Consider the following 26,771-nt stretch of genomic DNA (forward strand, 5'->3'; position numbering starts at 1 on the left):
TGTCCACAACAGATTTCTGACTGTATAAAACGGAGGTAATATTTTAGACTCATCTCTGTTTTGAAATGACACCAAATCAATCAGCACAGATTTATGCGATGTCATCTCATCCTACGCATCATACATTTTGCTTGTCAACTGCGTTTCCCAAACAAGATGAAAAACATCTCAGTTCATAAGATTAGCTGTCCAAGAGAAATGCAAAAAAAATAAATAAATCCAAATGCTGCATGGACCAGTCACTTTAGACGAGCCAAACACATCAGGTAATTTGTTCAAGACGGCTGTATCAGTTCTTCAAGTGGCCACGGTCCTTTTGAAGCCAAAGCTCGGCCAGGAGCGCTTTTGATCTCATCATCTTCTGAGCTCAGCACAGACAACACAAATGCATTCATCACAATTTCTGTTGATAGCAACCAACAGACTTAGTTGTTTACTTCAGGGCTGCTCCAAACAAGACTCTATTCTATAAGAACAAAGCCCCACTTTGGTCAGTCACACTCCACACTCAAGGAAATGAAAGTCAAAAATGGTATCTACAAAGAGAGCTACAAAGTGAACTTCTAAGAACTTCAAACAGGAACTGTGATTATGATAGGCCAAGATAGATGGGACTGATAGGGAGATTACATTGCAGTGAATAAGATGAAGAATAAAAAGATCATAAAATTGCTCCTGGCAGAATAATAAACTGAGGCTTTATATAAGGCATTACATTTTATGAGCAAGACTGAAAGAAAAAGATTAAGTGACCCTAATTCCAACGCAAGGAGGGAGTACACAAAGGAGAAGAAATATTAAGACAGAGAAGACAAAGTCCCAACCTAAGACTCAGCAAGAAGCAGACAATCTTCTCACATGATCCCTTTGTTCTACTTCCTCCAGACCTCACATGATCCCTCCGTTTGACCTATAGCATTCTCTCCTCATGATTTGCCTGGCTGTAGTCTTGTGTACTATGAAGTGAGATTCTCAAGTAAGCAAGCCAACTTCTGGATTAACCCTGGGTATCACGATGGCGACTCAAAATCTAGCCATCACCATGACAACTTCCTCTCCACAGCTAAGCTGCTCTAGGCCTCCTAATGTTGCTTGTCAGCTCAAATGAGCAGAAAATAATTGGGTCATTAAAGATAAGAGGAAATGAGAGATGTGCTTTGATTAAAGTAATTGTTAAGGTTGTAGTAGCACTAAGAAGTAAATCCTTGTTACCTTCAATGCCAAACTCTCCTCATTAGGTGTTACCAAACTGATCTGTTGATTATTTAGGAAAGGAGCATAAAGGCTACCTTCACATTACAAGGTTGAAGCAGCACCTGATCTGATATTTTGCCCTGTGACAGACCAGATTTTTTTCCAGAGCTGTGTGAATGCAAAAATCTGATCTTTTCAAATCAGATTTAAGCCACTTTCACACATGCTGCTACACCGAATACATATGAATTCATGGCCAAGTCACATTATTGATAAGTTAGATTGGGGTGTATTTTACACTACATAGCCAGAAGTATGTGGAGACACCTTAGGATTAGGTAGCCATTTTATCCACTCCCATTTCTAATAGGTGGATAAAATGAAGCATTTTATGTTACAACTGTAACATACACTCACTGGCCACTTCATAAGATACACCCTGATAGTAAAAGATTGGACCTCCTTTTGCTTTCAGAACTGCCTTAATTCTTTGCGGCATACTTTCAACAAGGTGTTGGAAAATCTCTGAGGAATGTTTGGTTGGTTATTTATAGTTACTGTTGCCTTTCTATCATCTCGAACCAGTCTGCCCATTCTCCTCTGACCTCTCACATCAAGAAGACATTTTCGTCCACACAACTGATGCTCACTGGATATTTTCTCTTTTTCGGACCGTTCTCTGTAAACCCTAGAGATGGTTGTGCGTGAAAATCCCAGTAGATCAGCAGTTTCTGAAATACTCAGACCAGCCCGTCTGGCACCGACAACCATGCCACGTTCAAAGTCACTTAAATCCCCTTTCTTCTCCATTCTGATGCTCGGTTTACACTTCAGCAAGTTGTCTTGACCACCTCTACATGCCTAAATGCATTGAGTTGTGGCTATGTGATTGACTGATTAACTATGTGTGTTAACAAGCAACTGAACAGGTACCCAATAAAGTGGCTGGTGAGTATGTAAATAATAAAATATAAAACTTTTTTTACAATAGCAATTGACTAATTTGATTGATTTAACATTCTTACCTCACTGATATGTATCAGGGTGGAAAGAGTATATGCCAGATGACTGCAAAGTTCTCACCTACAGAGCCAAGGATGACATCCCAGGGGGAGCTGATTGGCTGCTGCGGTCCCATTGCCCCACCCTCCTTATCTGTGCCTTGTACTCCAATGCCAGCTAAAGTGGTGACTCTTCCCTTTGAAAGGTCAATCTGATAGAAAAGAGGGAGTTTAACTTCTTTAAACAGACACACGATACAGCATGATGGATCTTATCTTAACAAGCATCAGTCAGAGAAGTAGGTCAAAGCCCAGTGGTGCAGCACAGAGCTGCCCTAATTCTTCACTTACCTTCCTGATCAAATGGTTCTCCGTGTCAGCCACAAACACGGTGTCTCCCTTTATGAACACTCCTTGAGGAGAGCTGAACAATGCCTCAGACAAGCTTCCATCCTTCCATCCGCTTTTAGATCCTGCCATTAACAAAAGACAGATTTAGCATGTCAACATTTAGAAAACCTAATTATCCTCAAACATCAGTTAAATAATCATTTGAAGAGTATTCTCAAGCATAACCAATTACTCCAAAATTTTTTAAATGAACAGTGCTGTGTGTGAATATTAAATAATTAATATTGTTCCATAGAGATTCAACTGTTACAAGAAGTCATGCAAAGTACAGTACCGTGCAAAAGTCAGAGTACACCAGCCAGAAATACAGAGTGGACATTCTACGATGCACTGCATTTGACTTTTGCCCGTTTCATGTTACGTGGCAGAATTGATGTGGATAAAAGGTTTAGGTCTCCAAAATGTGCAAATAAGATGAAAATTATTACACGTTGCATTGTTACATCATTCATGATGGATGTTTTCATGTTTTATGTATTATTTTTCACATTTATTAGAATTGGCACAAAAAAAGACATCCTTGTAGCCACGAACACAAGATTCAACTGCAAAATCGTTAAAGTTGATCAAGTGAGTAAAATCCTATGTTAAAATAAACATGCACAGATAAACATACCATTTTTGGTGCTTATAAATGCCTTTGAAAGATGATTAGTTATCTGCTGCACGGTGTGTATTTTTTCAGATCTGATGCAAGAGTGGAAGTTCTAAGTAAACAGTGGACAGATTAATAAGATTAATTTTACAATCTACTTAGTGTCAGAGGCTTTTGCTTACTTTTCTGTTAAATATTTCCTTCTTTTATGACTGTATATATAGAGATTTTTTTCCACTGTATCCCAGGCAACAAAAACAATTTGTGAAGTCAAAGCATCATTTAACTAGTCAAATAGTTGGTTATGTAACCCGTCCCTAGTGAACACTAATGCTGCTTACCCCCTACACTGTGTAGGACGTTTCCAGTATTGGAAACCACCAGAACCCTGTGGTGCCCTGTATCTGCAATGGCCAGCGTCTTGCTGTTGGGATCCACTGCGACCTTTCCAGGGAAGGAGAGAATGGATGGGGGTAAGGAGTCCCTGTAGAGTTTTATTCCCACAGCATGGTCTTGGAGCAGGCCCTGCTCTTTATAGTGCTTAAGAGCAGCAGCCGTGAAGAGTAAGAGGCTTTCTCGGTGGCCTTCACCCACCAAAGAGAAGAGCAGGTTTCTCCTGGGGCCCAAAATCACCAAGGTGGGCCAACAAGCCACCTCCAACTCCTGCCATAGCCGTGCATCCCTGTCATTCACCACTGGGTGGGTGATGCTGTACCTGAGCACTGCACTGCACACATTCTGTAGAGCCTTCTCATTGGGGAACTTCGCTGAATGAACACCTACAACAACCAGGCCATCTAGGATAAATTACAATGAGAGAAAAACAAAGGAATAAAGGAATGATTATTACATGAGGAGCACATATCCCCAAACTTTCCCATATTTTTTATATTATTTATTTGTGTGTTTTATATATATAAATATATATACACACACACACCCCATTTTTTTTTCAATAACATCCAATTTTACAGGCAAATTAGCAAACTGGTGATTTTTCTGGCCAATTTTTTGCCTAGTTTTAATTTTTTTTTTAATCTGAAGCTTTCTTTGGCCTAAATAAATACATGGAGGACACAAGCAGCATTTCCAACAATAACTATTAACTAATGTTGCAATATAAATAACTTAGCTTTACTCTTTAATTTATTTAATTTCTAAAATGAAAAACTGGTTAATATTTCAGTAATACAAATCAAAGGCTACACTGAAAGTAAGGCAACTGGCTACATGGCATAAAGAAATATGCATATCTATGCTACATTTTGGTATAGGTGTGGGAGCAGCATGAGTTCATTTATCTGTATAATTTGCATCACAAAACTGCAACATAAATGAGTCAAAATCTAAATAATAAATTGGCCAATTGCATGTTTGGAGCAAACATCTGCTGATTCCAATTTCCTAGGCAAGGACAGCAAATCGCACAGTGGAAACAGGGCATCACAGGTATATGTCACATCTATTAACGGTTGTGTGTTTTGGATTTACCCCACTCTTTCCTTAGGCTGATAAAGGCACTAGAAGTTGCCGATGTAACAGAATCCTTATCAAACGGGACACTCACAAGAACATAGTGCAAACTGATCACTCGGGTAGAAGCATTAAAGTATATACTACTTACAAAAAAATTCACCATGACTAATGCAGGTAAAGGCAAAAGAAATGAGATTTTCCCATTAAAGACCGTAGGTCCAAAGTTATATTAAAGTGTCCTGGGGTAAATCTGGGTCTCCATAATATTCAAAAAGGTCCTTTAGTGAGGAACTTAAATGTTTAATTTACTAAAACGGGAACCTAATTCAAAAGAGAATAAAAATATACTGTGCCATAAAAGTGAAGGTTTCTAAACAAAGTATGTTTGTTCTTTCTAGAGAAATTCAATGCTATATAAAGTACAGTTCTGCCATCAAACAATGCATGTATGCGTGACTGACTTATCGATGGATGTCTTATACAGGCTTCGGATGAATTCATCCTGTTTGTCTGAGTTGTCAAACTGCCTTCTTTGTTGACGGTTTCTGAAATGGCCTTTTGTCTTCATGAATTTTAGGCTCTCTTTTCATTCAAGACCTGTCCATTTTTCAGGCGTATATGAAACACTGCAGACAAAAGGCGTAGTTCTTACTTAGAAAAGTTAGAGGACAAGACGAGATGTAATTAACTTTAGAGTCACAGTCCTTAAAGAGAGAGATTAATCAAAAGTGATATTTTTGTCTTTTTTCTTTCCGAGTTTAGTCATTGACTGAGCTGTCCCATCACCCCAGGAGGTCTGTTTCCCTTTGAATATAAATTCCAGGTTTAAACTGTTCCTCAATTCAAAATATGTAATGCTGATTAATTTCTTTTATTCAAGTTTTTTATTTCCATTTTTTACTTAGTAATTACTTTATGAGGCAAGATAACAAAATTGTGATGAATAAAGTCAATGGGGTGCTTTCATATCAAATGGAAAAGCAAATCCCATCAATGATGAACAAGATGTTTAATAAAATGCCCATGCAACCCTCAGGCAGCCCATTATTACCTAGGCATCGCTTTACATCAGCGTTCAGAGTTTGTTTCCCTTCAGCCACTTTCTGTTCCTGTTGCTGTACACTCAGCCTGCCTTTTGTCTAATTCAAGTGAAATGTCAGGAGAGGTACTCTGCCTCGTCACTAGAAGCGACATTCTCCCATTCTGTGTCCTCGGGGTGTGAAACACAGCCACTGACGAATGAAACGGATAGAAGGTGGTTTCGGCATTCAAGCTTCAGCCATCCATCAAAATATTAAAATTCATAGCCTCAGCAGCAAAGAGCTGCAGACCACGCTTAGAGAGAAATGGAGGTAATTTCAGTATGGTTGTTCCCTTTTACCCATCAATGAATCTGAAGTACACCTGGCATTGCTGAATATACAATGCATACATGTTTGTACGTTCTCTTTTGTCTGTTCACTAGAATCCCAAGCTAACTCATGCCCAGGAGAAATCAAAAGTCAAGCACTGTTAAAACCACCGCCACTGCAATAAAATATAGAAAACTCTCCAAAATGCCCACACACAGGTTTAAGCATGGGCATTACAACATTTAACTCCTTTAACTAAAAATAGAGACAGTCACACGCTGCGAATGACTTGAACTGCAAGTTTAAACTGAGGTAAGGTCAATGGCAAGGTTAAACTAAAGCAAAAAGTGCACTAGAGATGCAAATAATGTCATCCAACAAACAAAAAGGGCCACATGACCTACCAATGCCACTGTTCTGCATTAAAAGCTGCTTCTTAACAATCTTTCTAAAATAAAACCGTGTGGGAGTAGAAGGGGCTTGCGTATGTTCTGCTGTACAGTAACAGAATGTACTGAATTGTGTGCCAGAAGAGGCCTTTGTAACTTTTGAGATAGGACAGCGAGTGGGCTAATGGCTGACTGGTTTGGCCTGTTTCCTTAGATGATCCTACTAAGGGGCTAATGATGGGCCACTGACAGCTAGAGCTGATAGGACTTTTCTCTGGGCTGCTATAATAAGCTACCAGCCCACAAAACACTCATGCCCTGTGATGATCTTGCTTTAGAAAAGCGATTAACGACCTCAGTCCAGGGCAGGGGAGTCTAAATCAACCAGCAAAAGGGCCATATTAAAAAATCTCATCAAATCTCTGGGCCAGAGAAAAAAATGTTTATTTCATTTTGTGCTATAACCCAAACTGTTCATTGTTTATTCAAAATATGCAGCAGACCTTGTAATATTACATGGACACTAGAAACATCCAAAATTTAAACCTCCACAGGTGCTTGGTCTTTAAACCCACATATTTGCTGGAAATAGACACCTGGCATCCTTTCTTTACAGCAACTTCATTAATACCTGGGATACATTTCTGCGCTGCTGAGTTAATGTTAAGTGTTTATATTGGTTGAACTGCAGCTGAAATGCATTTTGGTGATATGAACGGTGTGAAATTGCACAGAATTGTGTAGAATTGACATATAACTGCTGTCCCATAGACTGTTGTTGGGGTAGGGGACTGGGAGCATTACTTTGCAGTACATGCTGGAAACTGTAGAATACTTTTTGTAAGTCGTTCTGGATAAGAGCATCTGCTACATGCTATAAACGTAAACTTGGTGAAGCACACTGTAAAATGGGCTAATATCAACTGAAAATTAGAATACTTTTGTGGGCCAGATAAGATTGTGTTGCAGGCCAGATCTGGCCAGTGGGCCTTGTGTTTGACATATGGGGTCTAGGGAAACCAATGTCTTGCATAGTTTCCAATAAAATAGCCATTTACCTCATCAACTCAATCAATCAAGCCCTTCACACCATGACTCAAATGAGCAAGAGAAAGAAACTGATTTTGCAATGGTGAAAAACAATTAGGAAGGGCAACTGTTCACTACTATACATAATACTGACCTTGATGCTCATTACTCTCAAACATCACTTTACAGGTAAGTAAACCTTGAGTATTAATCACACACAATGTGAGAAAATGATGTTGGAAGCAGTAGTGCCATAAAAAAGAAGGAAAGGGAGCTGGTTTCTTAATTTACATTAAAACATTATCTTTTCTGTCCCATATAAAAACTGAAAAGAACAGTCTACAAGCTTAAAAACCATAATTAACCATCCCCCTTCAACATCTAATCTCTTCTCAACAGGCTTTAAAGGCATTATAAGAGTGTACATCGATTTGAGGGCCATTACGGTCATACTGCACTACTTTACGTGTGTGTGTGTGTGTGTGTGTGTGTGTGTGTGTGTGTGTGTGTGAGAGATTATCCTCCAACTGCCAGTCTTGTACTTGAGAGTGACTAAAAAGTTCATGGTTGATTAGTCCAATCTGTGCAATTGCTAATTCACTGGTAAGCTTAGGATTTTGTTTTGAATGTTGCGGTGCACTGCTCTCCATCATCGATTATTAGAACTGACAGGACCAGCTCCGTTAGGGAATGAATGTTGCCATTTTGACATCTTCTTGCTAGAAAGTTTTTTTTGTTTGTTTAAACTGCAGAAAATATCCTCTAGAACTGAAAAGAATAACACCCAGAATGCACAGGAAAAGTCTGACATTATTTGGTCTGCACACGGACAAAACACCTTTTTGGAGCATCAAGCACAGTAACTTGTGTCAACTTGGTATAAGCCTATGTAACTTTAAAATTCTGATGTGGGTCTCTGAGGTGCAATACTTCAATGCCTTAATTTTAAAAAGCAGGCAGAACTGTTTAAAAGCCAATTTTTTTTTTTTTATAAGTGACATCACAAAATTGATGGCAGTTAGCATCACTTCAGAGCTAAAATTATTACAATATTACAAAATGGGAAAACACTTCAGAAGGTTTTGAGCATAAACAACACATAAAATGTAAGTTGACTATGACCCCACAATGACTACTGATTCATTTTGACATTACTATAACTGTTGATTAAGACATGTTAGTAGCTGGCCTTAATCTGAGAAATAATGCTTCCTCAACTGATTGAACCCATAAGCAGGAATTTCAGAGATTAAAACGTGTTCTCCTTTAAAAGGGTTCCCACACCTTCCCAAAGACAACATTCCAAAATCTTTTTATGACTTCTCACTGACCCTGACATGTACGCTTAGCTGTGGTAATTACCAGAAACATTAGATACACTAGCTAAATAGGTAAGAAATTTGGTGTCTCATTAAGAGCAGTCTAAATCAATTTCTGAATTCCTGATGAGGTATAATGAATCACTTCATAACTTAACAAAACATTTAACAATTTTACTAAAATTCAACTGCAAATCTGAAATTTGAAATGGAAAGACACTCCACTGTCTGGGAAAGTGTGCTGTCGAAATATTCTATCCAACGTCAACCTCTTGACCTGCACTGGGGAAGCAAGAGGACAGTGTTAAATGCATGTACGTATACCTTTAACAGTGTGAAGTTGCTCCAGTTGGTGCAAGTCAGGCAGTAGGTGCATGCAGTTGATGCAGCAGTAGGTGAAGAAGTCCAGCACCACCACTTTGCCTGCCAGCTCTTTTTGCAGAGACAGAGGCCCCTCAGTGTTCAGCCATTCGAGTCCTGTAGTACAACACTAGAGTTAGACTGCTCCACCCCACCAACACCACAGAGACGCTTAACAGACAACCACCTGGTATGTCATTCTTTCAGAGAGCCACCTTTTTTTCATTAATGCATGAAAGGCAACTCAAGGACTGCATAAGAGTGAAGCAACAGATGAGCTAAACTGTCTCTACAAATTTCTGGGAAACTGTTGTGGAACCTCTGTGAGTAAGCCAGTCAGTTCAGTTTCTTGTTGATTCCCAATTGAATAAATGCTCCACATCTCTGAGATGAAATCTAAAGATGTAAAAACCGATGCTGGGCATCAAAATTCATTACTTTTATGGCACTGATTGAATTACTGCAATATCAAGTATCCAGACATTCTGTGCCAAATGTCATTTTTGTTAGCATCATTGAGCCAATAAGCATGTGTGCTTCACATTTATAGACTGACAGATCAAACAGCAGAAGTGTCTGTAAAAACTCCCACTACACACTCTTCAAAATCCAAGACAGATGGTTTACAACTCTACGACAATCCTTTGGGATTCATTTTGGGATATACAAAATCTTTGCATGTGCAGTAACAACAATACGGCACATCCCAAAGAACAATGAACACAGATCTTTCAGTGAAAATGATCTTTTGCGCTTTATCTTCGCACTCTGTGTGTGTAGATAAGTACAATACATGTAATCCATGCAGTACCAACTCACTTAAGTGTAGGACAGGTACTACTGCCCTCTCCCTCCGTTTCCCACACAGGTACAGTCAGCTATATTTGATAAGACACAGTGAAGGGTCTATAATAGCAGACCACTTGGCATTATTTCACTAAATAGACCGTTTAAGTGGGAGTTTATTTTAAAAAATAGTGCACATTTTTAAGATGCACTTTAAATTACTGACTTTCACCGAAGTACTCACAAAGAATCCCTCCTTTTAAAATATCTGTAAGCAGTTATGTTGAATCCGTAACGTTACTGAATTAACTTCCGAAACATTACACTAGACCAATGATGCGCGCATGCTCAGTAGGACGACTCGGCGGGTAGGGCAAATTGTTTAAATATCGGTATCGAAGTGAAGGTTTTGCTCTCAGCGCCGGAGAAAGTGAACGACACTCAGCTCCGTCAAAAAAACTATTTGTTCAAAGCCCCGAAAAGTCCGACAGTTATCGCGACCCAAGCCGCGGCGGCAGTAATGCTAAACGGCTCTGTTCACCGCATCAGAGGATTCACTGGTTTCCACTCCAACCTGGCTCAAAATCAGGAACCCTCAGCTCTTCCTTTCCATCCAGTTTTCTTAAGTACTGTAGGACAAGCTTCTCCTTCTCCTCCGGCGTAGCTACGTCCTCCAGCTCGTAGTCTAACTGGCTCTGAAGGGGAAACAGAGCTGACAGATTGCTGTAGGTCGCCATGTTTCTGAGCACAGCGGCAGGGGTAAAACAGCACGCAAGTACGCGATCAGCACATTCAATATATACTAGAATTACACCGTATTAAAAGCATGAATTACCAAACCACAGTATAATCGTGTAGAAATATGTTTATTCCAAGATAAAGTATAAACATGTATTCAAAACATTGAGATTTCACAACCAAGGAAACTTTGTTTGGAATGTGCTGAATGAGAATGCGTTAGTACGTGTTCTTCCCTCCTTGGCGGTAAGCTAAGTGTGTTAGTTGACCCGGGTCGCTGGGACGGTGTAGTTGGAGAAGTTATTGTAACTATAACATGTTAATATAAGTGCGTGTGTGTGTGATGAAACGTTTTTAAACGAGAATGAACGCCTATATAACGGTTTTATGAACCACGTCGCGACTGTTCTGTGTGTAAAATCGTGCTCTTTGAATGAAAAGCGAAGGTTAGCTGCTAAGCTTATGGCTGGTGTGTGTGAGTGGGGTCTCCGCTTGTGTGTGAAATGTCACAGAGCAGCTCAGAAAGTGACATCTGGGAGTACAAATCTCTTAAGAAGACAAAAAAGCAAGACAGGCCGAGTTCCAGTGAACGTGCAGCTAAGAGACAGAGGGTGGTCAAGCAAGGGACGTCAAAGAAAAACTCAGATCAAGACGTTAAGGACGTTAAACGGTCTGATGTGGAGTCCAAGTCAAGAACCAGATCCTCCACCAGGAATCGACTGCCTAGCCAATCTCCCCAAGTGTTCAGCGTAAATGGATCACTGACCGGCTCATCTCATCCAGCCTCGTCTGTGTCACACGAAGTACATGATGATATCCCTCCTGAGAGTGATGCACAGAAGGAAACGGGCTCTGAAACTGGGGGATGTTGTCCTGTCTGTCAAATGCCATTTTCTGTCTTGGTGGTGCAGTCTCCACGGTGGCATGTTGCTGAGTGTTTGGAAACTCCTGGAGAAACCAGTAAAGGTATGGCTTTACAGACAACTAAAGAGGCTCCCTGTATCCGTCACTGCATTTGTTGTTAATATGCTTACTCACCTTTTACAACACCACAGTAATCAATCCATCCGTCCATTTTCTAACCTGCTTCTCCCTCAGGGTCGCGGGCCACAGTAATCTCTAAAGCAAAATTTCTTTTTTAAGAAGAGCCTTTAGAAGCCTTTAAAGAATTTTTAAAGATTAGGATAAAACCACTTCTGCTGATGTGCTGTAAAGATGGATGAATATTTCCCAAGACCACAAGCGCTTTAGGTTGGATACTTGCGGCAGACTGGTTTAAATGTTTTTGTTGGGTGACTTCAACTCAGCACTGTCTGTGTCTGTCTGTTTGCCCTGCGATGGACTGGCAACCTGCCCAGGGTGTATCCTGCCTTCCGCCCGATGGCCACTGGGATAGGCTCCAGCACCCCCCCGCGACCCTGAGGGAGAAGCAATGAATGGTTGGATGGATGGATGGACTTCAACTCAGTCCTTCAGTTCCTTTAACAAAAGGAAAAAAAAGGTTCAGCAGCCTTTTAGTGCTATATCATTAATGCTTGCTAGCACCACAGATCTGTATAACTATCCTTCAGATCAGTGCCTAGCAGTCAGAGTTTTTAGTGCACCATAGGGATTCCCACTGATTTTGTACTGTATTTTTATAATGCAGGGCTAGTAGTGTACTGAAAGAACACTGATGAACAAAAACTATACAAAATGATTTAAAAAAGAAGGAAGCAGACAGATGCAGTGCTGCACTACAGAATACTGCCTAACTGCCTTGAGACTGATGCTTTTGTTAAATGCTAGTTTTAAGACAGAATGCCCCTTTAAGTGATTAACACTAGGTTTTTTTTAATCCTAATATTGCTAGACATCCACTCCCAAGGACAAAACAATTGCCACCTGTACTTGTGCTGTACTATAGGTCATAATTGTGATGTTTGTATTCATTGTATTCATCTCTCACAGAATGCCCAGATGGTCTCCAGTGTTCTTCATCCATCCCAAATCACTACAAGAGATATAGTCACTCTCTTTTAGCTCACTCTCGGGCAACAAACAGCACAGCTTCAGCACTAGACCCCAAAGTCCCACATCTGCAGCAGAAGTTGGTTAAAAGTGAGGCCACCATCTCCAGTAAAGACAGCTCTGTGGACAGCGCACTGAATCGGTCTTCTGTGTCCAGCCACAGTGCCTCTCCCAGTCATGAGTCCAGGGGACCTTACACACCAGTTCGTCCTAATGCCTTATTGCTCTTGAGATCACCAGCCCCTGAAGACATTAAGAAAAAGAAAGGCTGGTCTCCCTCTACCAAAGGATCTAGAGCTCAAACTTTATCTCAGGAAGCTAAAATTATGATTTCTACTCCAATTAAAGCAGAAAGCAGCTGCTGTGCTGTTAAAACGGTTGAAATTAAAGAGGAGGCCTCTGCTTTGAATGATGATGATTATATCTCCTACTCTCCCCTTTCTGAGCTTCCTGCTGAAATGGATTTGACCAAAACAAAAAAAAAGCTGTTTCACAGCACTGCCCTAAAAGAAGTAGATGAGGAAGAGGATGAGAATGATTCGCTAATGCTGTTTGACGACACTGTGAGTGATGATGACCTGCTCTCTGATATCTTGGACCAATATGAGATAGAAAAAACCCAAAGCCAAGGAGATTTGCTTGTTATGGAGTCTCCATACACCTGTGACCAATTAGATTCTTTAGTACCACGTGAACATTTGACAAGTTCCAGCTCTGCAGCTGCTGCTGTTGGACCAAATGAATTCAGTTCTCCTGTTAGACACTCAAAAGATGAGCATTTAGTGAGAGATTGTGACAAGCCTCAACTGCAGTCTCATGGAAGTTTAGTACTGGAACGCCTTCGTGAGCGCATGTCTAACCCTGCAGATTCAAACAGTCTTGGCTTTACTTCTGTAGATATTAACTCTGTTTCTGTGAAACAAGAAATATCTTCCACTCAAGCAGCAATGCATGCCACCCAGAACAAATCTATCCCTGTTACTCCCAGGAAAGTCCAGACCAAGGCCTCTGGGTTAAAGCAAACTGATATTGGAGTGTTCTTTGGGCTGAAGCCATTAAGTAAGGAGTCTGAACCAGAAGTTAATGCAACAAAGGAAGAAAGCATTCAGGTGAGATCTACTCCTGCAAAGAGATCAACACCTGCAGGGAACAATGCTAAGCGACAGGGAAGGCAGCATGGGAAGAATACTGCAATGTCTGAGGAGTCCAGAGTGACAGAGGCAGTAGAAGAAGGAGCTGCTCAGCCTACGCAAACAGAAGGAGGCAGAGGAGTGAGGGCAGGGGGGAGGAAGAGGTGGAACAGAGGAAGAGCGACAGATGGAAGACCAGAGGAGCCCAAGCGATGCCCGTTCTACAAGAAAATCCCTGGTTAGTTGGCTTGTTAATGCTTGTTTTGAGCATGTTTTTGCCCTATTTTTCATTTCAATGCATTCTTTTCGTCTTTTTATTTGTGAAATGCTAATCAAAATTGGGCAAATATGTTTAGATATATAAGGAACTGGTCTTCAGTTGCACAGTGGCTCCTACATGCACACTGTTACAGAGATATACAGACATCCTGTAAACATTCACAAAGAGTCAGATCAAAAAATGAAAAGCATTAAATATTTTGTGTAAAGTGCTGTATTGAGCAGCCAGATAATAGGTAAGACACAGGTTAATTATTAACACTGAATTAAAAGCTTTTAGCATTATAGAGCAATAACAATTTCTGTAGGGTTACAGAAAACTGTAAAATGAACAATATGCAGACATTTTAGCATAGTTGCATTAACTAAACGATGTACTACGTTTTGCTCTTGCAGACTAAAATAAACATGGCATTAAACATTAGTTTAAAATATCTGTGAAAACATCCCTATAGGGAGTAAAACAATATTTGCCCTTTTAGTTCCTAATCTTTTTTTGTGTCTTTCAAATGCATGACCCAAGTCTATTAAATTATATGGTACCTATTAATTTGATTGGTACAATAATAGGGGGAGCCAAAGGAGACACTGGCCTGTTAAAGTATGTTAAATGCTAACACAGTATTTTAATCAGGATGTAAAGATTTATGAAGAAGGATAAAGATTTTAGTGCTCTGTCACCTTTTTATTGATGTGCTAAATTGATAATGTAAAGGTTTGACAAATTCAGGTTACTGTAACATCACTAAATGCTTTATGGAGTCCTGAAATGCTTTTGGGTTGAATCTCACTGTCTTTCCTCAGGAACTGGCTTTGCTGTGGATGCTTTTCAGTATGGGACTGTTGAGGGAATCACAGCCTATTTTCTCACACACTTCCACTCTGATCATTATGGAGGACTAAACAAAAAGTCGACTCTTCCTGTTTACTGCAATAAAGTGAGCCTTTTTTCCTCAGCATTATAAATGGGCCGGCCATTAGAAATGTTGCATATGCTCCATTTTGTGAAGCTTTCCTCAAGGTTTCTAAAGTAATTTACTTTTGCTTTTGTTTGCTGAAATGTTTTCCTCGATAACATGATGGTGATTAATTCCAGTGAATTTTCTGGACATCCATACATCTCTGCTCTTCATTTAGCAAATGTGGCTTTATCTTTACAGTGACTTTGTTTGCCATCTCTAAGGCAGCATTTCTCAGTATTAGTCCTGGAGAAAACCCTGTTGTGCATTTTCATTTTTTTATTTGCTCTATTGTGTCCACTACAATTCATGAAGGGCTAATGAGCTTCTTAATTGGATTTGTTGTGTTGGAGCAGAGAAAACACAGTGGTGGTTCTCTAAAATGTGAGAGTTGGCTGATGGGTTTCTGTCATGGTAGATAACGGGGAACCTGGTGAAGAGTAAGCTGAAAGTAGATGAGCAGTATGTCCACATTCTTCCAATGAACACCGAGTGTACGGTGGATGGTGTGAAGGTCATCCTATTGGATTCTAATCAGTGAGTATAGAGACCTTTTATACTTTTGTATGTATGTTTGTATCTACACTTTCTAAATGTATTCAGACAGCCTTTCTAAATAGTAAATTCAGCTACTTGAAGATGTACACATTGCTGACGTAGGTTTTCAGTTGTGCACACACAGCTTGTATACTCTCCATAGAAAAGCATTGACCCATAGAATGGGATGCTCTTGAACACAAGCGTTTGGTTGTAGACCAGTGGAGCTTTTGGGATGAACTGGAGTGGTGTTTGTGATTTATTTCTCAATCATTCAACATCAGTGCCTGACTTTACTTATGCTCTGTTGGCTGAATGCAATCAAATCCTCTCTACAATATTACGGCATCTAGTTTAAAGCCTTTCTGGAAGAGGCTAGAGAGTAGAGCTACTACTGGGGGACAGACTCAAGTGCTGGATGAGCAGGTGTCTATAAACTCTTGTGCATGAAGTGTGTGTGTGTGTGTGTGTGTGTGTGTGTGTGTAGGTATTTTTTTGGTTGCTCATTGACTTTATTTATTTGTCCTAATCTCTGACTGGATGAGTTACAGTAGTGAGATTATTTTTTTTTTATTTTTATTTTTTTGTCCAGCTGCCCAGGTGCAGCCATGTTGCTGTTCCTGCTGCCAGATGGCCAGACCGTGCTCCACACTGGTGACTTCCGGGCTGATCCATCCATGGAGCGCTACCCAGAGCTGCAGGGCTTAAGGATTCAGATGCTGTATCTTGACACCACGTGAGTCTTCCATCTGAAATGCAGCCCAAAAACAGAACAGCTCTTTACAACTCTGTGTTCATTCTTTGTTGTTAATCAGTCCATAGTACACTTTTGAAACGCCGCCAGAGAACTTTGGGTTCGTTCTTGTTAGAGATCACCCAGACCTTCTAGTTGGGTGGAAATGTTATTCACTTGGGTAATGGAGCAATATTTGGTAGCTTGTGAATGCATGAAAGCAGCTTGTTCATCTGTTTACCCAAAGACATTCATTGTCAATGCATGCAACCTTCACCATTTGTATTTTTTTTTTTTTTAATCTTTTTATTTTTATCATATTTTTTTTAGATACTGCAGTCCAGAATATACATTTCCCACTCAGCAAGAGGTGATAACCTTTGCTGCTAACACAGCCTTTGAGCTGGTCACGCTCAACCCTCGCACACTGGTGGTCTGTGGCACTTATGCTGTGGGGAAAGAGAAGGTTTTCTTGGGTAAGTGACAACTTCCTTCCTGCTTTTCTAGGACTTTTTTCTACAAGTTCACATGATTTCAGCTACAGAAGGAAAATCCTGTTTGGTAAAGAACAGCATGCAGACCTGCATAGATCAGCCCTGATGTAAAAACCACCTCCTTGTTTCTAAACTCCTTGTCCTTTTCATCAGCTCCACTTACCAAATAGGTGCACTTTGCACTTCTGCAATTAGACTGTAGTCCAGCTGTTTCTCTACATACTTTGTTAGCCCCCTTTTACCCTGTTCTTCAGTGGTTAAGATTAACACAGAGCAGGTATTGTTAGGGTGTTGGATCTTTCTCAGCACTGCAGTGACACGCATGTGTTGGTGGTGTGTTGCACTGGTACGAGTGGATCAGGCACCACCCTGATGTGCCCTTAGTTTTAAAATATGAATCATGTTAATGGTTAATATCCAGCTTTCCTTTTGGAGTAAAATAAACGCGGCATTTTTTCCTGTCCAACTGTCTATTTATTAACGAATCATTGGTTATCATTAGGTTCAGTTAGTTTCAGACTGCAAAGTGCACCAGATTACATAAATGAGTGTTCTTTGATTGCTCAGGAATTTGGCAAGGAAACCGGCACTGTTTCTTTCATGTTTGCCACCATTAGTGCCAAAAACTTTGTTTCATAATCACAATATAAAATCCAAATACACTATATTTACAGAAGTATTGAGACACCTACGTATAGGAGCTTTTATCCAGTTCCAAGTCCATAGGCATTAATATGGAGCTGGTCCCTGCCTTTGTAGCTTGCTTTTACTCTGCTGGGAAGCTTTCTAGAAGATTTGAGTGTGTCTGTGAGAATGTTTGCCCTTTCATCCAGAAGAGCATTTGTGAGGTCACACACTGATGTTGGACAAGAGGGCCTGGCTCACAGTCTCTGATTAGTTCATCCCATAAACGTTCAATGGGGTTTAGGTCAGGGCTCTGTGTGGGCCAGTTGAGCTCTTCCACAGCAAACTCCCCAAAGTTGGAAGCTTGCAATAGTCCAAAATGTCTTATGCTGAGGCATTGATTTCTCTTCCCTGAAACTAAGGGGCCTAGGCCAACCCCTGATAAACAACCTCATAGCATTATCCCTCATCCACCAAACTTTACAGTTGGCTCAATGCATTCATGCAGGTAATGTTCTCCTGGCATTCGCCAAACCCAGACTTGTCCATCAGACTGCCAGATTGAGAAGCGTGATTCCTCGCTGGACACAATGTGTCCACTGCTCTAGAGTCTCCACCACTCCATATGATGCTTGGCATTGTGTTTGGTAAGGCTTGCATGCAGCTGCTCAACCATGGAAACCCATGCCATGAAGCTCCCAGCACGCAGTGTTTGCTTATGTTAATGCCAGAGGAGGTTTGGAACTGCAGTTACTGAGTCTGCAGAGCGTTGGCAACTTTTATGCAAAAAGCGTCTCGGCACTCAGCGATCCCACTTTACATGGTCTGCCACTTCATGGCTGAGTTGCTGTGGTTCCTAAACACTTCCATTTTTCAGTAATGCCACTCACATTTGAATGTGGAATATCTAGGAAGGAAGAAATTATTCAGTCCGTATTACAGTACTACACTTTTAGTGAGCCCTTTACGACCTGTTCTTTCACATACGTTTGTAATGGTAGAGTGCATGGCCAGGTGCTAGACTTTAGCAAAATGGCAAAAGGTGTATATTCAAAAACTGGTAAATCTACATGTCTTCTGAGTTGTAATGTTATATTAATAATATTAAAATGGTGGCAATCAGGAATTGTATTGTATTTGGGGATTATTTTGCCATCATATTCATAAGTCATATGTAATAACTTTCTGTGAGGTAACCTTTACTGGAGTTGCACACCTTGGATGTCTAGTTCCGATCATCGCTGCTATGACCAGTTCTGACAGCTAATGCTGCAAGAACAAGCAGGATCAGTCACATATTAAAACGAGCACATTATGTAATCTGGACAGCACTGATATGTTGCTAGAAGACTAAGCATGATCTGATGTTGTTCCTTACACAATGAAGGAAATCATAAAAATGTGTTCCCACCAGCAGTGAATTGAACTAGGAATGTGACAGATTTTTGGCGGTCTGTGGTTCATTTGTTTAGTACACTCCCAAGTACAGGTGCAGCATAAACTTTTTTTTTTTTTTTTTTTTTGGTCTATTTTGCATGTGTAAGTGGTCTGCGTCAAACAGGCTGGGTGTGGGAGTGCCTTGAGTCTTAACTTTGGGTTTGTGGCTATTACTTCAGAATGAAATCCTCATGATTAGGAGTACACTTACTTTTTTTTTTTCTCCATTTTGGTTTCTTCCCTCCTTCTCTGATTTCTCTGTTAACCTTATTCCCACCCTCCCTAGCAATATCTCAGGTGCTGAGTTCAAAGGTATATATGTCCAGGGATAGGTATAACACCATGTGCTGTCTGGAGGTAGAGCAGATCCATCAGTGTATTACCACAGACCCAAAGGCAGCTCGGGTCCATGTTCTCCCCATGATGCAACTCAATTTCAAGGTGAGTTCTAGTCTGTTCACAAACTGACAGACAAGCAAGGTCTTATGCAGTGTCCAAAAATGGCCATATGGCCATCATTATTTTAATTAGATTTATTTTACTTTAATTTAGCCCCTCATTGAAATGTCTAAAGCTTATGGACTGTGAGCAGCTAATGTGCGCCAAGTTTGAACACAGAATGATTAAGATACTAATTACATTTGCTGAGTGCAAGTACAGCAACTCTGGCACAGACTCATTCTGGCAAACATTTTGTCTTCCCTACAAACTGTTAGGAGTCAGTTTTAACTAATGCTGATGGAGAGGTTAAATCTGCACTGTTTTAGAAGCATAAAATCTCCAGTTTACTATTGCCATGCCCTTGACACAGTAGTGGAAAGTTAATTTGCAGATAAACTTTTACACAGATGCAAAAATAATTCTGGAGTTTTTGTAATGTGAATGACATTTTGATCTTTTACAATTTTTATCAATCTAAATCTGAGATGGGGAGGATAATTAGTGTAATTAAGGTTGTTAAAAACTGTTGTGAATTGTGAATTATGGTCTGCAGTTTTACACACACAGCAGTCTTATTTATTAATGTGCTTATTTGAGGAGTAGGGCTGTAATTAGAAATGTTTTGGTGTGATTCACTGGACATGCATAGAAGTAAATCCACTTTGTAATATTTTGTTATAAAGGTGAGCTGCTATAGCTGAAGAGTAAAGGGGTGGGGGGGACACAATTCATCTGTGCCAGTTGTTTTAAAAATACAGTTTTTTTTATATATAGATATGCAGTCAAATAAGCATAAAGGTGCATGTTAAAGAAAATCTGGCCTCTGTATGGTTTAAGGCTTAATGTTTCCGTTTGAAGGCACACTTCAGAAAATATCAAACTTATTTACTGGAATTTTACTTATCTTGATTAAATAACACAATTCAGTTTTAACTTTCTAGTCATTTTGTAGTGTTTATCATTTAGCATAAATATTTTTTTTCCAGTGTATATTAATAAATCCTTTAGTAATATCATTCAGATGTAAAAAAATAATATATAAATACAAATTTCCTGATTGCAGAAACTATTCTGGAAGCTAAAAGGCTCATTTGGGTGTTGTGTTTAGATTCTGCAGGAAACCAGTTTTTCAGTGATGCATGACATGGTTGTACCAAGTGTGTTAGTGTTTTGGGAATTAGTTGGATATAACTGGACACATTCGCAAATTATGCTTAAATGTTTTTGTTGAATTTTGACATTGTTCATAGTTTAAGAGAAAACATGTTATGGGTGCAGTTTATTAAAAATCTGAAAAATGATTAACAGCGCCAAAATGGTAATTTCTGCTTGTAGTTTCTTGCCTTAAATGAGTTGTATAACTTGCTTACCCTTTCCTTTTTTTAGCCTGTTGGTGTTAGTGGAAAGTTCATTGCATTTTGTATGTTTTAATGTGAGAGCTAGACCAACATAGCTTTTCAAAACACTAAGCTTTTGACTGTTGTGTATAGAATCTCTTACTTTTGTCTCATGGAGATAATGGGCTGCCTCTCTGACATTTACTTTTATGGAGACCCATCACCTGAAACTGAAGATGAAGTTGATCTACAGTACATACCTAGAAAACATTCTCCAGCATTTGAAATGATCAATAATGCTTTTTCTGTTTCACAATTTTTAGAAAGTTAAGGTTCTGGAAGACTAGCCTTCGGAATGTGTTGGATCTCCTTTGAGATCTTATGGATTCCTACTTTACAACATTAAGTCCAACATTCTTGATAAGACAGTTCTCAAAGTTCTCATTTAAATCTTGGTCATTCATATATATAAAATATATTACAGACAGTACAGTACAACTCCCTACATCCTAATATTTTAGGAAAGATCGATCTGCCAAATCAGGGTTCAGAGTTTTCTCAGAAACCTTGTTCTTCTATAGTAAATACACTCAAATCTTGCTGCAAAATCTCAATCCTGAACTGCCCAATCTCCAAACTGTTTAAATAATTTGTAGAAATGCATTTTATCTTTGGATGCACACTTGGTTATGCAGTTAAAGAAGCAATTAAATAGATTAATAAATGCTACAATCTGGCCTTTGCCAAGCTTTACAGAGGTAGGATGACTTGATGTATAGTGGGAGTCAAGAAACACCTAAATATCTGTACAGTGCTTGATATTGATTTGGTTTTTAATTAAGCTCATTAACATTATTAGACTATTAGGTTACATGCATCATAAATACATACAGTCTAATATGTAATGCTAAAGATGAGATTGATCTAGCATTGAACATGTTGCTGATGGGTGCCTGGGCTGTAAAACAGATTTTAAAACAAGATTGAAGTGACTTATAAAATGTTCCTCTGCCAGATAAATAAATATAATTGACGACATAAGCCGTGTGCCTGTTAATGGTAGTAATTTAATGTCTAATTGACCACTACTACTTTTACCCAATGTCAGTTATACAGTGCCACTCAAATGTTTCATAACTGACACTGAAATGTTTTTACAACTTTTTGTTTTTTATATGTCCGTTTTCAGAATTTAAAAATGCACTTGAGTAAGTTTTCGGAGTCATATGACCAACTGGTGGCTTTCAAGCCCACGGGCTGGACCTTTACTCAGTCAAGCGATGTGAACAACATACAGCCTGAAGTCAAAGATGACATCAGTATTTATGGTATGTAATCTGTTTATTTTGAAGCTTTGTTTGCTTTAAAGGGGAACTGCAACCAAAATAAATCACTCAAATTTGATATTCAAATGACCAGTGAATTTGGGTTTTCTTGATGCGAGTTTTGGAAATCTTGTTAGGGCAAAATATTTTCCAAAAATACATTTCTCTTTGGGGAACTGTTCTGTATTACAATGCCATCTTGTATCTTATTTCTCCTCCACAAATATTTAAAAAATGTTTTAAGCCAAAAGATTACATCAAAACACAGGCAATGTTTTAACCATTTCATGTTAAAGTTTCTTTTGAGGTAGCTTTTAGAGAAATTAAATTGTGACTTCATACATTTCTTTAGTATGGCACGTTTCATGTCGAACCACTGTGAATGACATTTTTGTATCAGTGAGTGAAATTATGCAGTTGAATTTTGAAATTAGGTTCCCTTTAGGTTCTACTGTAATTGGCACACCTGTGAATTCCAAATAACAAGAGAACTTACTATTTTGAGGGCAGTTGTTTCATTTGTCATGGATATTTACATATTAAGTTCAAAGTTGGCCTTAAGTCAAATTGAAGTCTAGAGTGTTTATTAATCCTAGTGTAACTGGCAGCTGTTCATGTTCAAGCATTTGGCTCAGGGGTGTCTTCGAACATCTGTTAATTACTATAAAAAAAAAAGAGGCTTGAATGGTATGTGGTGAGAATTCAGAATCTATCTGCCTAATGACTTAGCAATCCACGATAGATAGTCACTTTGTCCTTCTCTAACAGTAACTGAATAGATTAAACTAAATAGTCTACTTTTAAATGGCTTGTTATTTGATTATATTGATTGCCATCATCCCTCTGCTCCTATTTAAAAATGCTGAATGTTTTTCTAGCCACCAAACAGCGTGGTCAATGTTAATAGAATCAGCAGAAGTGTTTTGACCCAGAGAGACTGCAGTTTTTGCAATTCTGAGATTTAATTTCCACATCTCAGCATTCTGTAGCCTAGTCAGGTGCTGTTACAAGCAAAAGTCACATCTCATTTCACAGGCTTCTCTCAGGTCATATCCCAGTTCCTTAGAGTTATAAGCTGTAAACAAATGTTAAAAATTACAGCAAAGCAGGACTGATTTGCCGCTAGGTTTTTTTCTTATTTCTTATTCTATAAATTCTTATAGAATTTTTCACATGTACATGGGTAGTCGGTAGCATGTTTATGCGTTTCAGGTATTCCATACAGTGAGCACAGCAGCTACCTGGAGCTGAAGCGCTTCGTGCAGTGGCTGCAGCCACTGAAGATCATTCCTACAGTGAATATAGGCAGCTGGAACAGCAGGAAGGCCATGGAGCAGTGCTTCAGAGAATGGCAGGCTGAGGTTAAAGCTCTCAACACCATGCCAAGGAACAGCTGCAGTAGGTCCTATACAAGGCAATAACGATGGACTACCGCACATCAGTACAGCCTGTGGCCAAGTAGTCAGATGGTGAATTTAAGACTTGAATGCAAGGACTCTTGCCTGCTTATGATTTAGAGCGGTGCTTCCCAACTCTGGTTAAGGAGTAACTCCTGCCCTGTGTATTTTGGTAGATTCTCTGCTCCCAGCAAGCTCATTACCAAGCCTTTCATGACTTCAAGTGGATATTTTGGGAACTAGGAAAGCACTAGAATGTGCAGGCCAGGGGATAATCCAGGACCTGGGTTGGGAACCTGTGTTCCAGAGGACCTTTCCCCTCATTTAGAAAGATGCAGAGGAAGCTATGGAACCACAATTGTATGATTGTGCTGGTTTTTAATTGTGGTCTTTACAGCAGTTCACATGGTCGATCTGTCAGTGCCATTTCTTAATGGATGATAACTTCAATATTTACTTTAAATCTGCTCATTTTAGAATGAATAGTGAGCAATCAAGAGTTTGAAAAAATGGTGATACTCTGTGATAGTTTCCATAGATGTTGTCCTAATTAATTACACGGTCTTTGTTTTTAATTCTTGTTTTTTAAATGTATGTAAATATTTAATAAATCCTTTTTTCAACAATTGCAAAATCTTGAGGTTTTTATGTAGGTGTATATGTATCTATCAGCTCTTTTTACAGTTCTTAACCTACTTTAGCATTTCTGCCAATGAATGAAGGTAAGACAAGGGGAAAATATGTTGCAAGTATGATGATGAAAAAATGCAGGCCTGCTGGGAGTCTGGGCCTGCACTCAAACAGCATTTTTGCTCTATACCTATGCATTGCAATTTAGGTTGCAGTGAAAATTTGTGGACTGACCAGGGGGCCCTGAAGACCAATGTTTAGAACCACTAAACCATCAACCAAGGTTTATGGACGTTATCATTTTGTGCAAAAAATCCTGTTTAATCCCAAGTCAGGTGTGTTTGTGATTGACCCAACATGATTTTGGTAGATGAGAATTTACATTTATTCAACTCAATGATTGGGCAATTGCACTGTTTAACCTGAGTTTAAACCTGAATGAATCATGTGGGTTCTCAAACTCCATTGCTGTCATTTAGATTTACTCCTCAGTCACAAGATTGTGCTGCATATCTTATCTCATACCTGCTAAAGATATGGTTTTACTGAGGTTTAAGGCATGATTACTGTAACTAAACTGCTTTTTTAGCTCAGATATTTTAATATTTGACACTCATATACACTAGCATGCAGACTGCTTCTGCAAACATTTGTGAAAGAATGGGTCGCTTTCAGTAGCTTGGTGACTTCCAGCATGGTACCGTGATGGGATGCCACCTGTGCAACAAGTTCAGATATGAAATTTCCTCACTACTAAATATTCCACAGTCAACTGTCAGTGGTATAACAAAGTGGAAGTGACTGGGAACGACAGCAACTCAGCCACAAACTTGATGTGGGCTTCAGATTAGCTCAAGAACAGTGTAGAGAGCTTAATGGAATGGGTTTCTATGGCCGAACGTCACCAAGTGCAATGCAAAGTGTCGAATGCAGTTGTGTAAAGCGCTGCCACTGGACTCCGAGCAGTAGAGACGTGTTCTCTGGAGTGATAAATCATGCTTCTCCATCTAGCAGTCTGATGGACGAGTCTGGGTTTGGCAGTTGCCAGGAGAATGGTACTTGTCTGACTGTATTGTGCCAAGTGTAAAGTTTGGTGGAGGGGGGATTATGGTGTGGGGTCGTTTTTCAGGAGCTGGGCTCGGCCCCTTAGTTCCAGTGAAAGGAACTCCTAATGCTTCAGCAGACCAAGAGATTTTGCACAATTTCATGCTCCCAACTTTGTGGGAGCAGTTCACGGACGGCCCCTTCCTGTTCCAACATTACTTCGCATCAGTGCACAAAGCAAGGTCCATAAAGACATGGATGAGCGAGTTTAGTGTGGAAGAACTTGGCTGGCCTGACCTCAACCTGATAGAACACTTTTGGGATGAGTTAGAGTGGAGACTGCGAGCCAGGCCCTCTCATCCAACATCAGTGTCTGACCTCACGAATGTGCTTCTGGAAGAACGGTCAAAAATTCCCATAAACACACTCCTAACCCTTGTGGAAAGCCTTTCCAGAAGAGTTGAAGCTGTTATAGCTGCAAAGGGTGGGCCGACATCAAATTAAACCCTATTGATTAAAAATGGAATATTACTCAAGTTCATATGCGTGTGAAGGCAGATGAGCGAATACTTTTGGAAACTGTACTTTGTCGTCATGGTCTTTGGACTTCATGGCATGTTTTATTTTAATACTATAAACTGGTTAATCTCTAGAGGAAGCATTAAGTGTTGCAGTCTTGAATAGACTTTTTTCAGAATGTTCTGTTCAGAGAAGCTAAAGATGACCTAAACAATTCAAATGATTTGCAATGTTAAGCAGAATGCCTTGCCTGCAATGTCTTCAGTCTGGGGTCAGTGTGCAGTATTAAAGCAGTGCAGCTCTTTATGAGTGTGTGATATGGGGCTCATCTCAGTTGACTGCCAAATTATGAAGTACCGCATGAGTGCTAATAATGTATGTTTGTGTGAGTATGTGTATGTACGTGTATATATATGTGTATATATATATATATATATATATATATAATGTAATACATCCCATACTGTATGCCAGGGATGCCTCCTTCGTTACCTGGATCGGGTGTGCTTGATTAGGGTTGGAGCTAGATTGTGCAGGGTGGTGGATCGCCAGGACCTGGATTAAGCCCCCCCCTGCTTTAGCTATGCAATAAGCCTACATAAGTACTCATTCTTGCTAGCACATTTACTGATTTTTAGTGTATGTTGCAAGGCTAGACTAGATGGCATCAGGAAGTGTAGTGCTCAACAAACTTTCTCCTGGAAAACTGCTTTCCTTGCAAGTTTAGTTCTGACCTGCAGCTATCATGCCATCCTGCCCTCCTGCCTTTTAACTGATACTGATGCGTCTAAGCTAATCAGGGACTTAAAGAAATTGCTTAGCTGGAACAGGTGCAGTAGATTGTAGTTAAAAAGTAGATCTCCAGGAAAAGGATTGGTGACCCCTGATGAAGTGGGTAATACTGCTGCTCTCCATCCAGCAGATGAGGTTTGATTCCCCACCAAGGCAAGCACACTACATCATGCTAATAAGAGCACTAGGGCAAGACTCCTTACATTAAATAGTGAGTTGTTCTGAATAAGAGCATCTACCGAATATGTAAATGTTAGACAAATATGTGAGAAGTGTGGATCGTCGCTATCGGAACAAACCCTCTTGGCTTAACTCTATATATGTATATGTAATACCTTTATTTAATTAAAAGTACAGAGAAAAGGTTTTCAGTGACCAACTTCTTTTTTTCAAATATAAACAAATTTAGAATGTGTTGTTATACTGTGTTACA

The 26,771-nt window shown here is 39.6% G+C and overlaps 2 protein-coding genes across 3 annotated transcripts in view; one reads left to right on the forward strand and one right to left on the reverse strand.

Annotated features, from left to right (window-relative positions):
• nhlrc2 (NHL repeat containing 2) overlaps nucleotides 1-10,667 on the reverse strand; it is a 26,368-nt gene extending 15,701 nt beyond the window's left edge. Inside the window, exons 1-5 of one of the 2 annotated variants that reach the window (XM_017696016.2) lie at nucleotides 10,487-10,667; nucleotides 9,091-9,243; nucleotides 3,543-3,998; nucleotides 2,547-2,668; nucleotides 2,278-2,407 (exon numbers count right to left, since the gene is read on the reverse strand). In XM_017696016.2, coding sequence (XP_017551505.1) covers nucleotides 2,278-2,407; nucleotides 2,547-2,668; nucleotides 3,543-3,998; nucleotides 9,091-9,243; nucleotides 10,487-10,649 — 1,024 coding nt within the window. In that variant the 5' untranslated portion in view covers nucleotides 10,650-10,667. Of the gene's footprint in view, nucleotides 1-2,277; nucleotides 2,408-2,546; nucleotides 2,669-3,542; nucleotides 3,999-9,090; nucleotides 9,244-10,453 lie in introns of both variants that reach the window. The other variant, XM_017696017.2, reaches the window with a different exon arrangement.
• A 101-nt stretch (nucleotides 10,668-10,768) lies between these two features.
• On the forward strand, nucleotides 10,769-23,987 carry dclre1a (DNA cross-link repair 1A (PSO2 homolog, S. cerevisiae)). Its single transcript, XM_017696018.1, has 9 exons — nucleotides 10,769-11,616; nucleotides 12,601-14,028; nucleotides 14,874-15,007; nucleotides 15,447-15,565; nucleotides 16,158-16,301; nucleotides 16,629-16,774; nucleotides 19,140-19,294; nucleotides 21,821-21,959; nucleotides 23,169-23,987. The coding sequence occupies exons 1-9, from the start codon at nucleotides 11,154-11,156 to the stop codon at nucleotides 23,375-23,377; spliced, it is 2,937 nt and encodes a 978-aa protein (XP_017551507.1). The 5' UTR covers nucleotides 10,769-11,153; the 3' UTR covers nucleotides 23,378-23,987.
• The last annotated feature ends 2,784 nt before the right edge of the window (nucleotides 23,988-26,771 follow it).

The sequence above is a fragment of the Pygocentrus nattereri genome, chromosome 13 (genome assembly GCF_015220715.1).
Source record: "Pygocentrus nattereri isolate fPygNat1 chromosome 13, fPygNat1.pri, whole genome shotgun sequence".
NCBI classification, from domain to species: Eukaryota; Metazoa; Chordata; class Actinopteri; order Characiformes; family Serrasalmidae; genus Pygocentrus; species Pygocentrus nattereri.

Excerpts from the sequence above, each read along its gene's own strand:
- dclre1a (XM_017696018.1), top strand. The coding sequence starts at position 11,154 with ATGTCACAGAGCAGCTCAGAAAGTGACATCTGGGAGTACAAATCTCTT. Across the intron at positions 15,566-16,157 it reads ATCCTATTGGATTCTAATCA|CTGCCCAGGTGCAGCCATGT; the intron begins GTGAGTATAGAG and ends TTTTTTGTCCAG. Across the intron at positions 21,960-23,168 it reads AGATGACATCAGTATTTATG|GTATTCCATACAGTGAGCAC; the intron begins GTATGTAATCTG and ends TATGCGTTTCAG.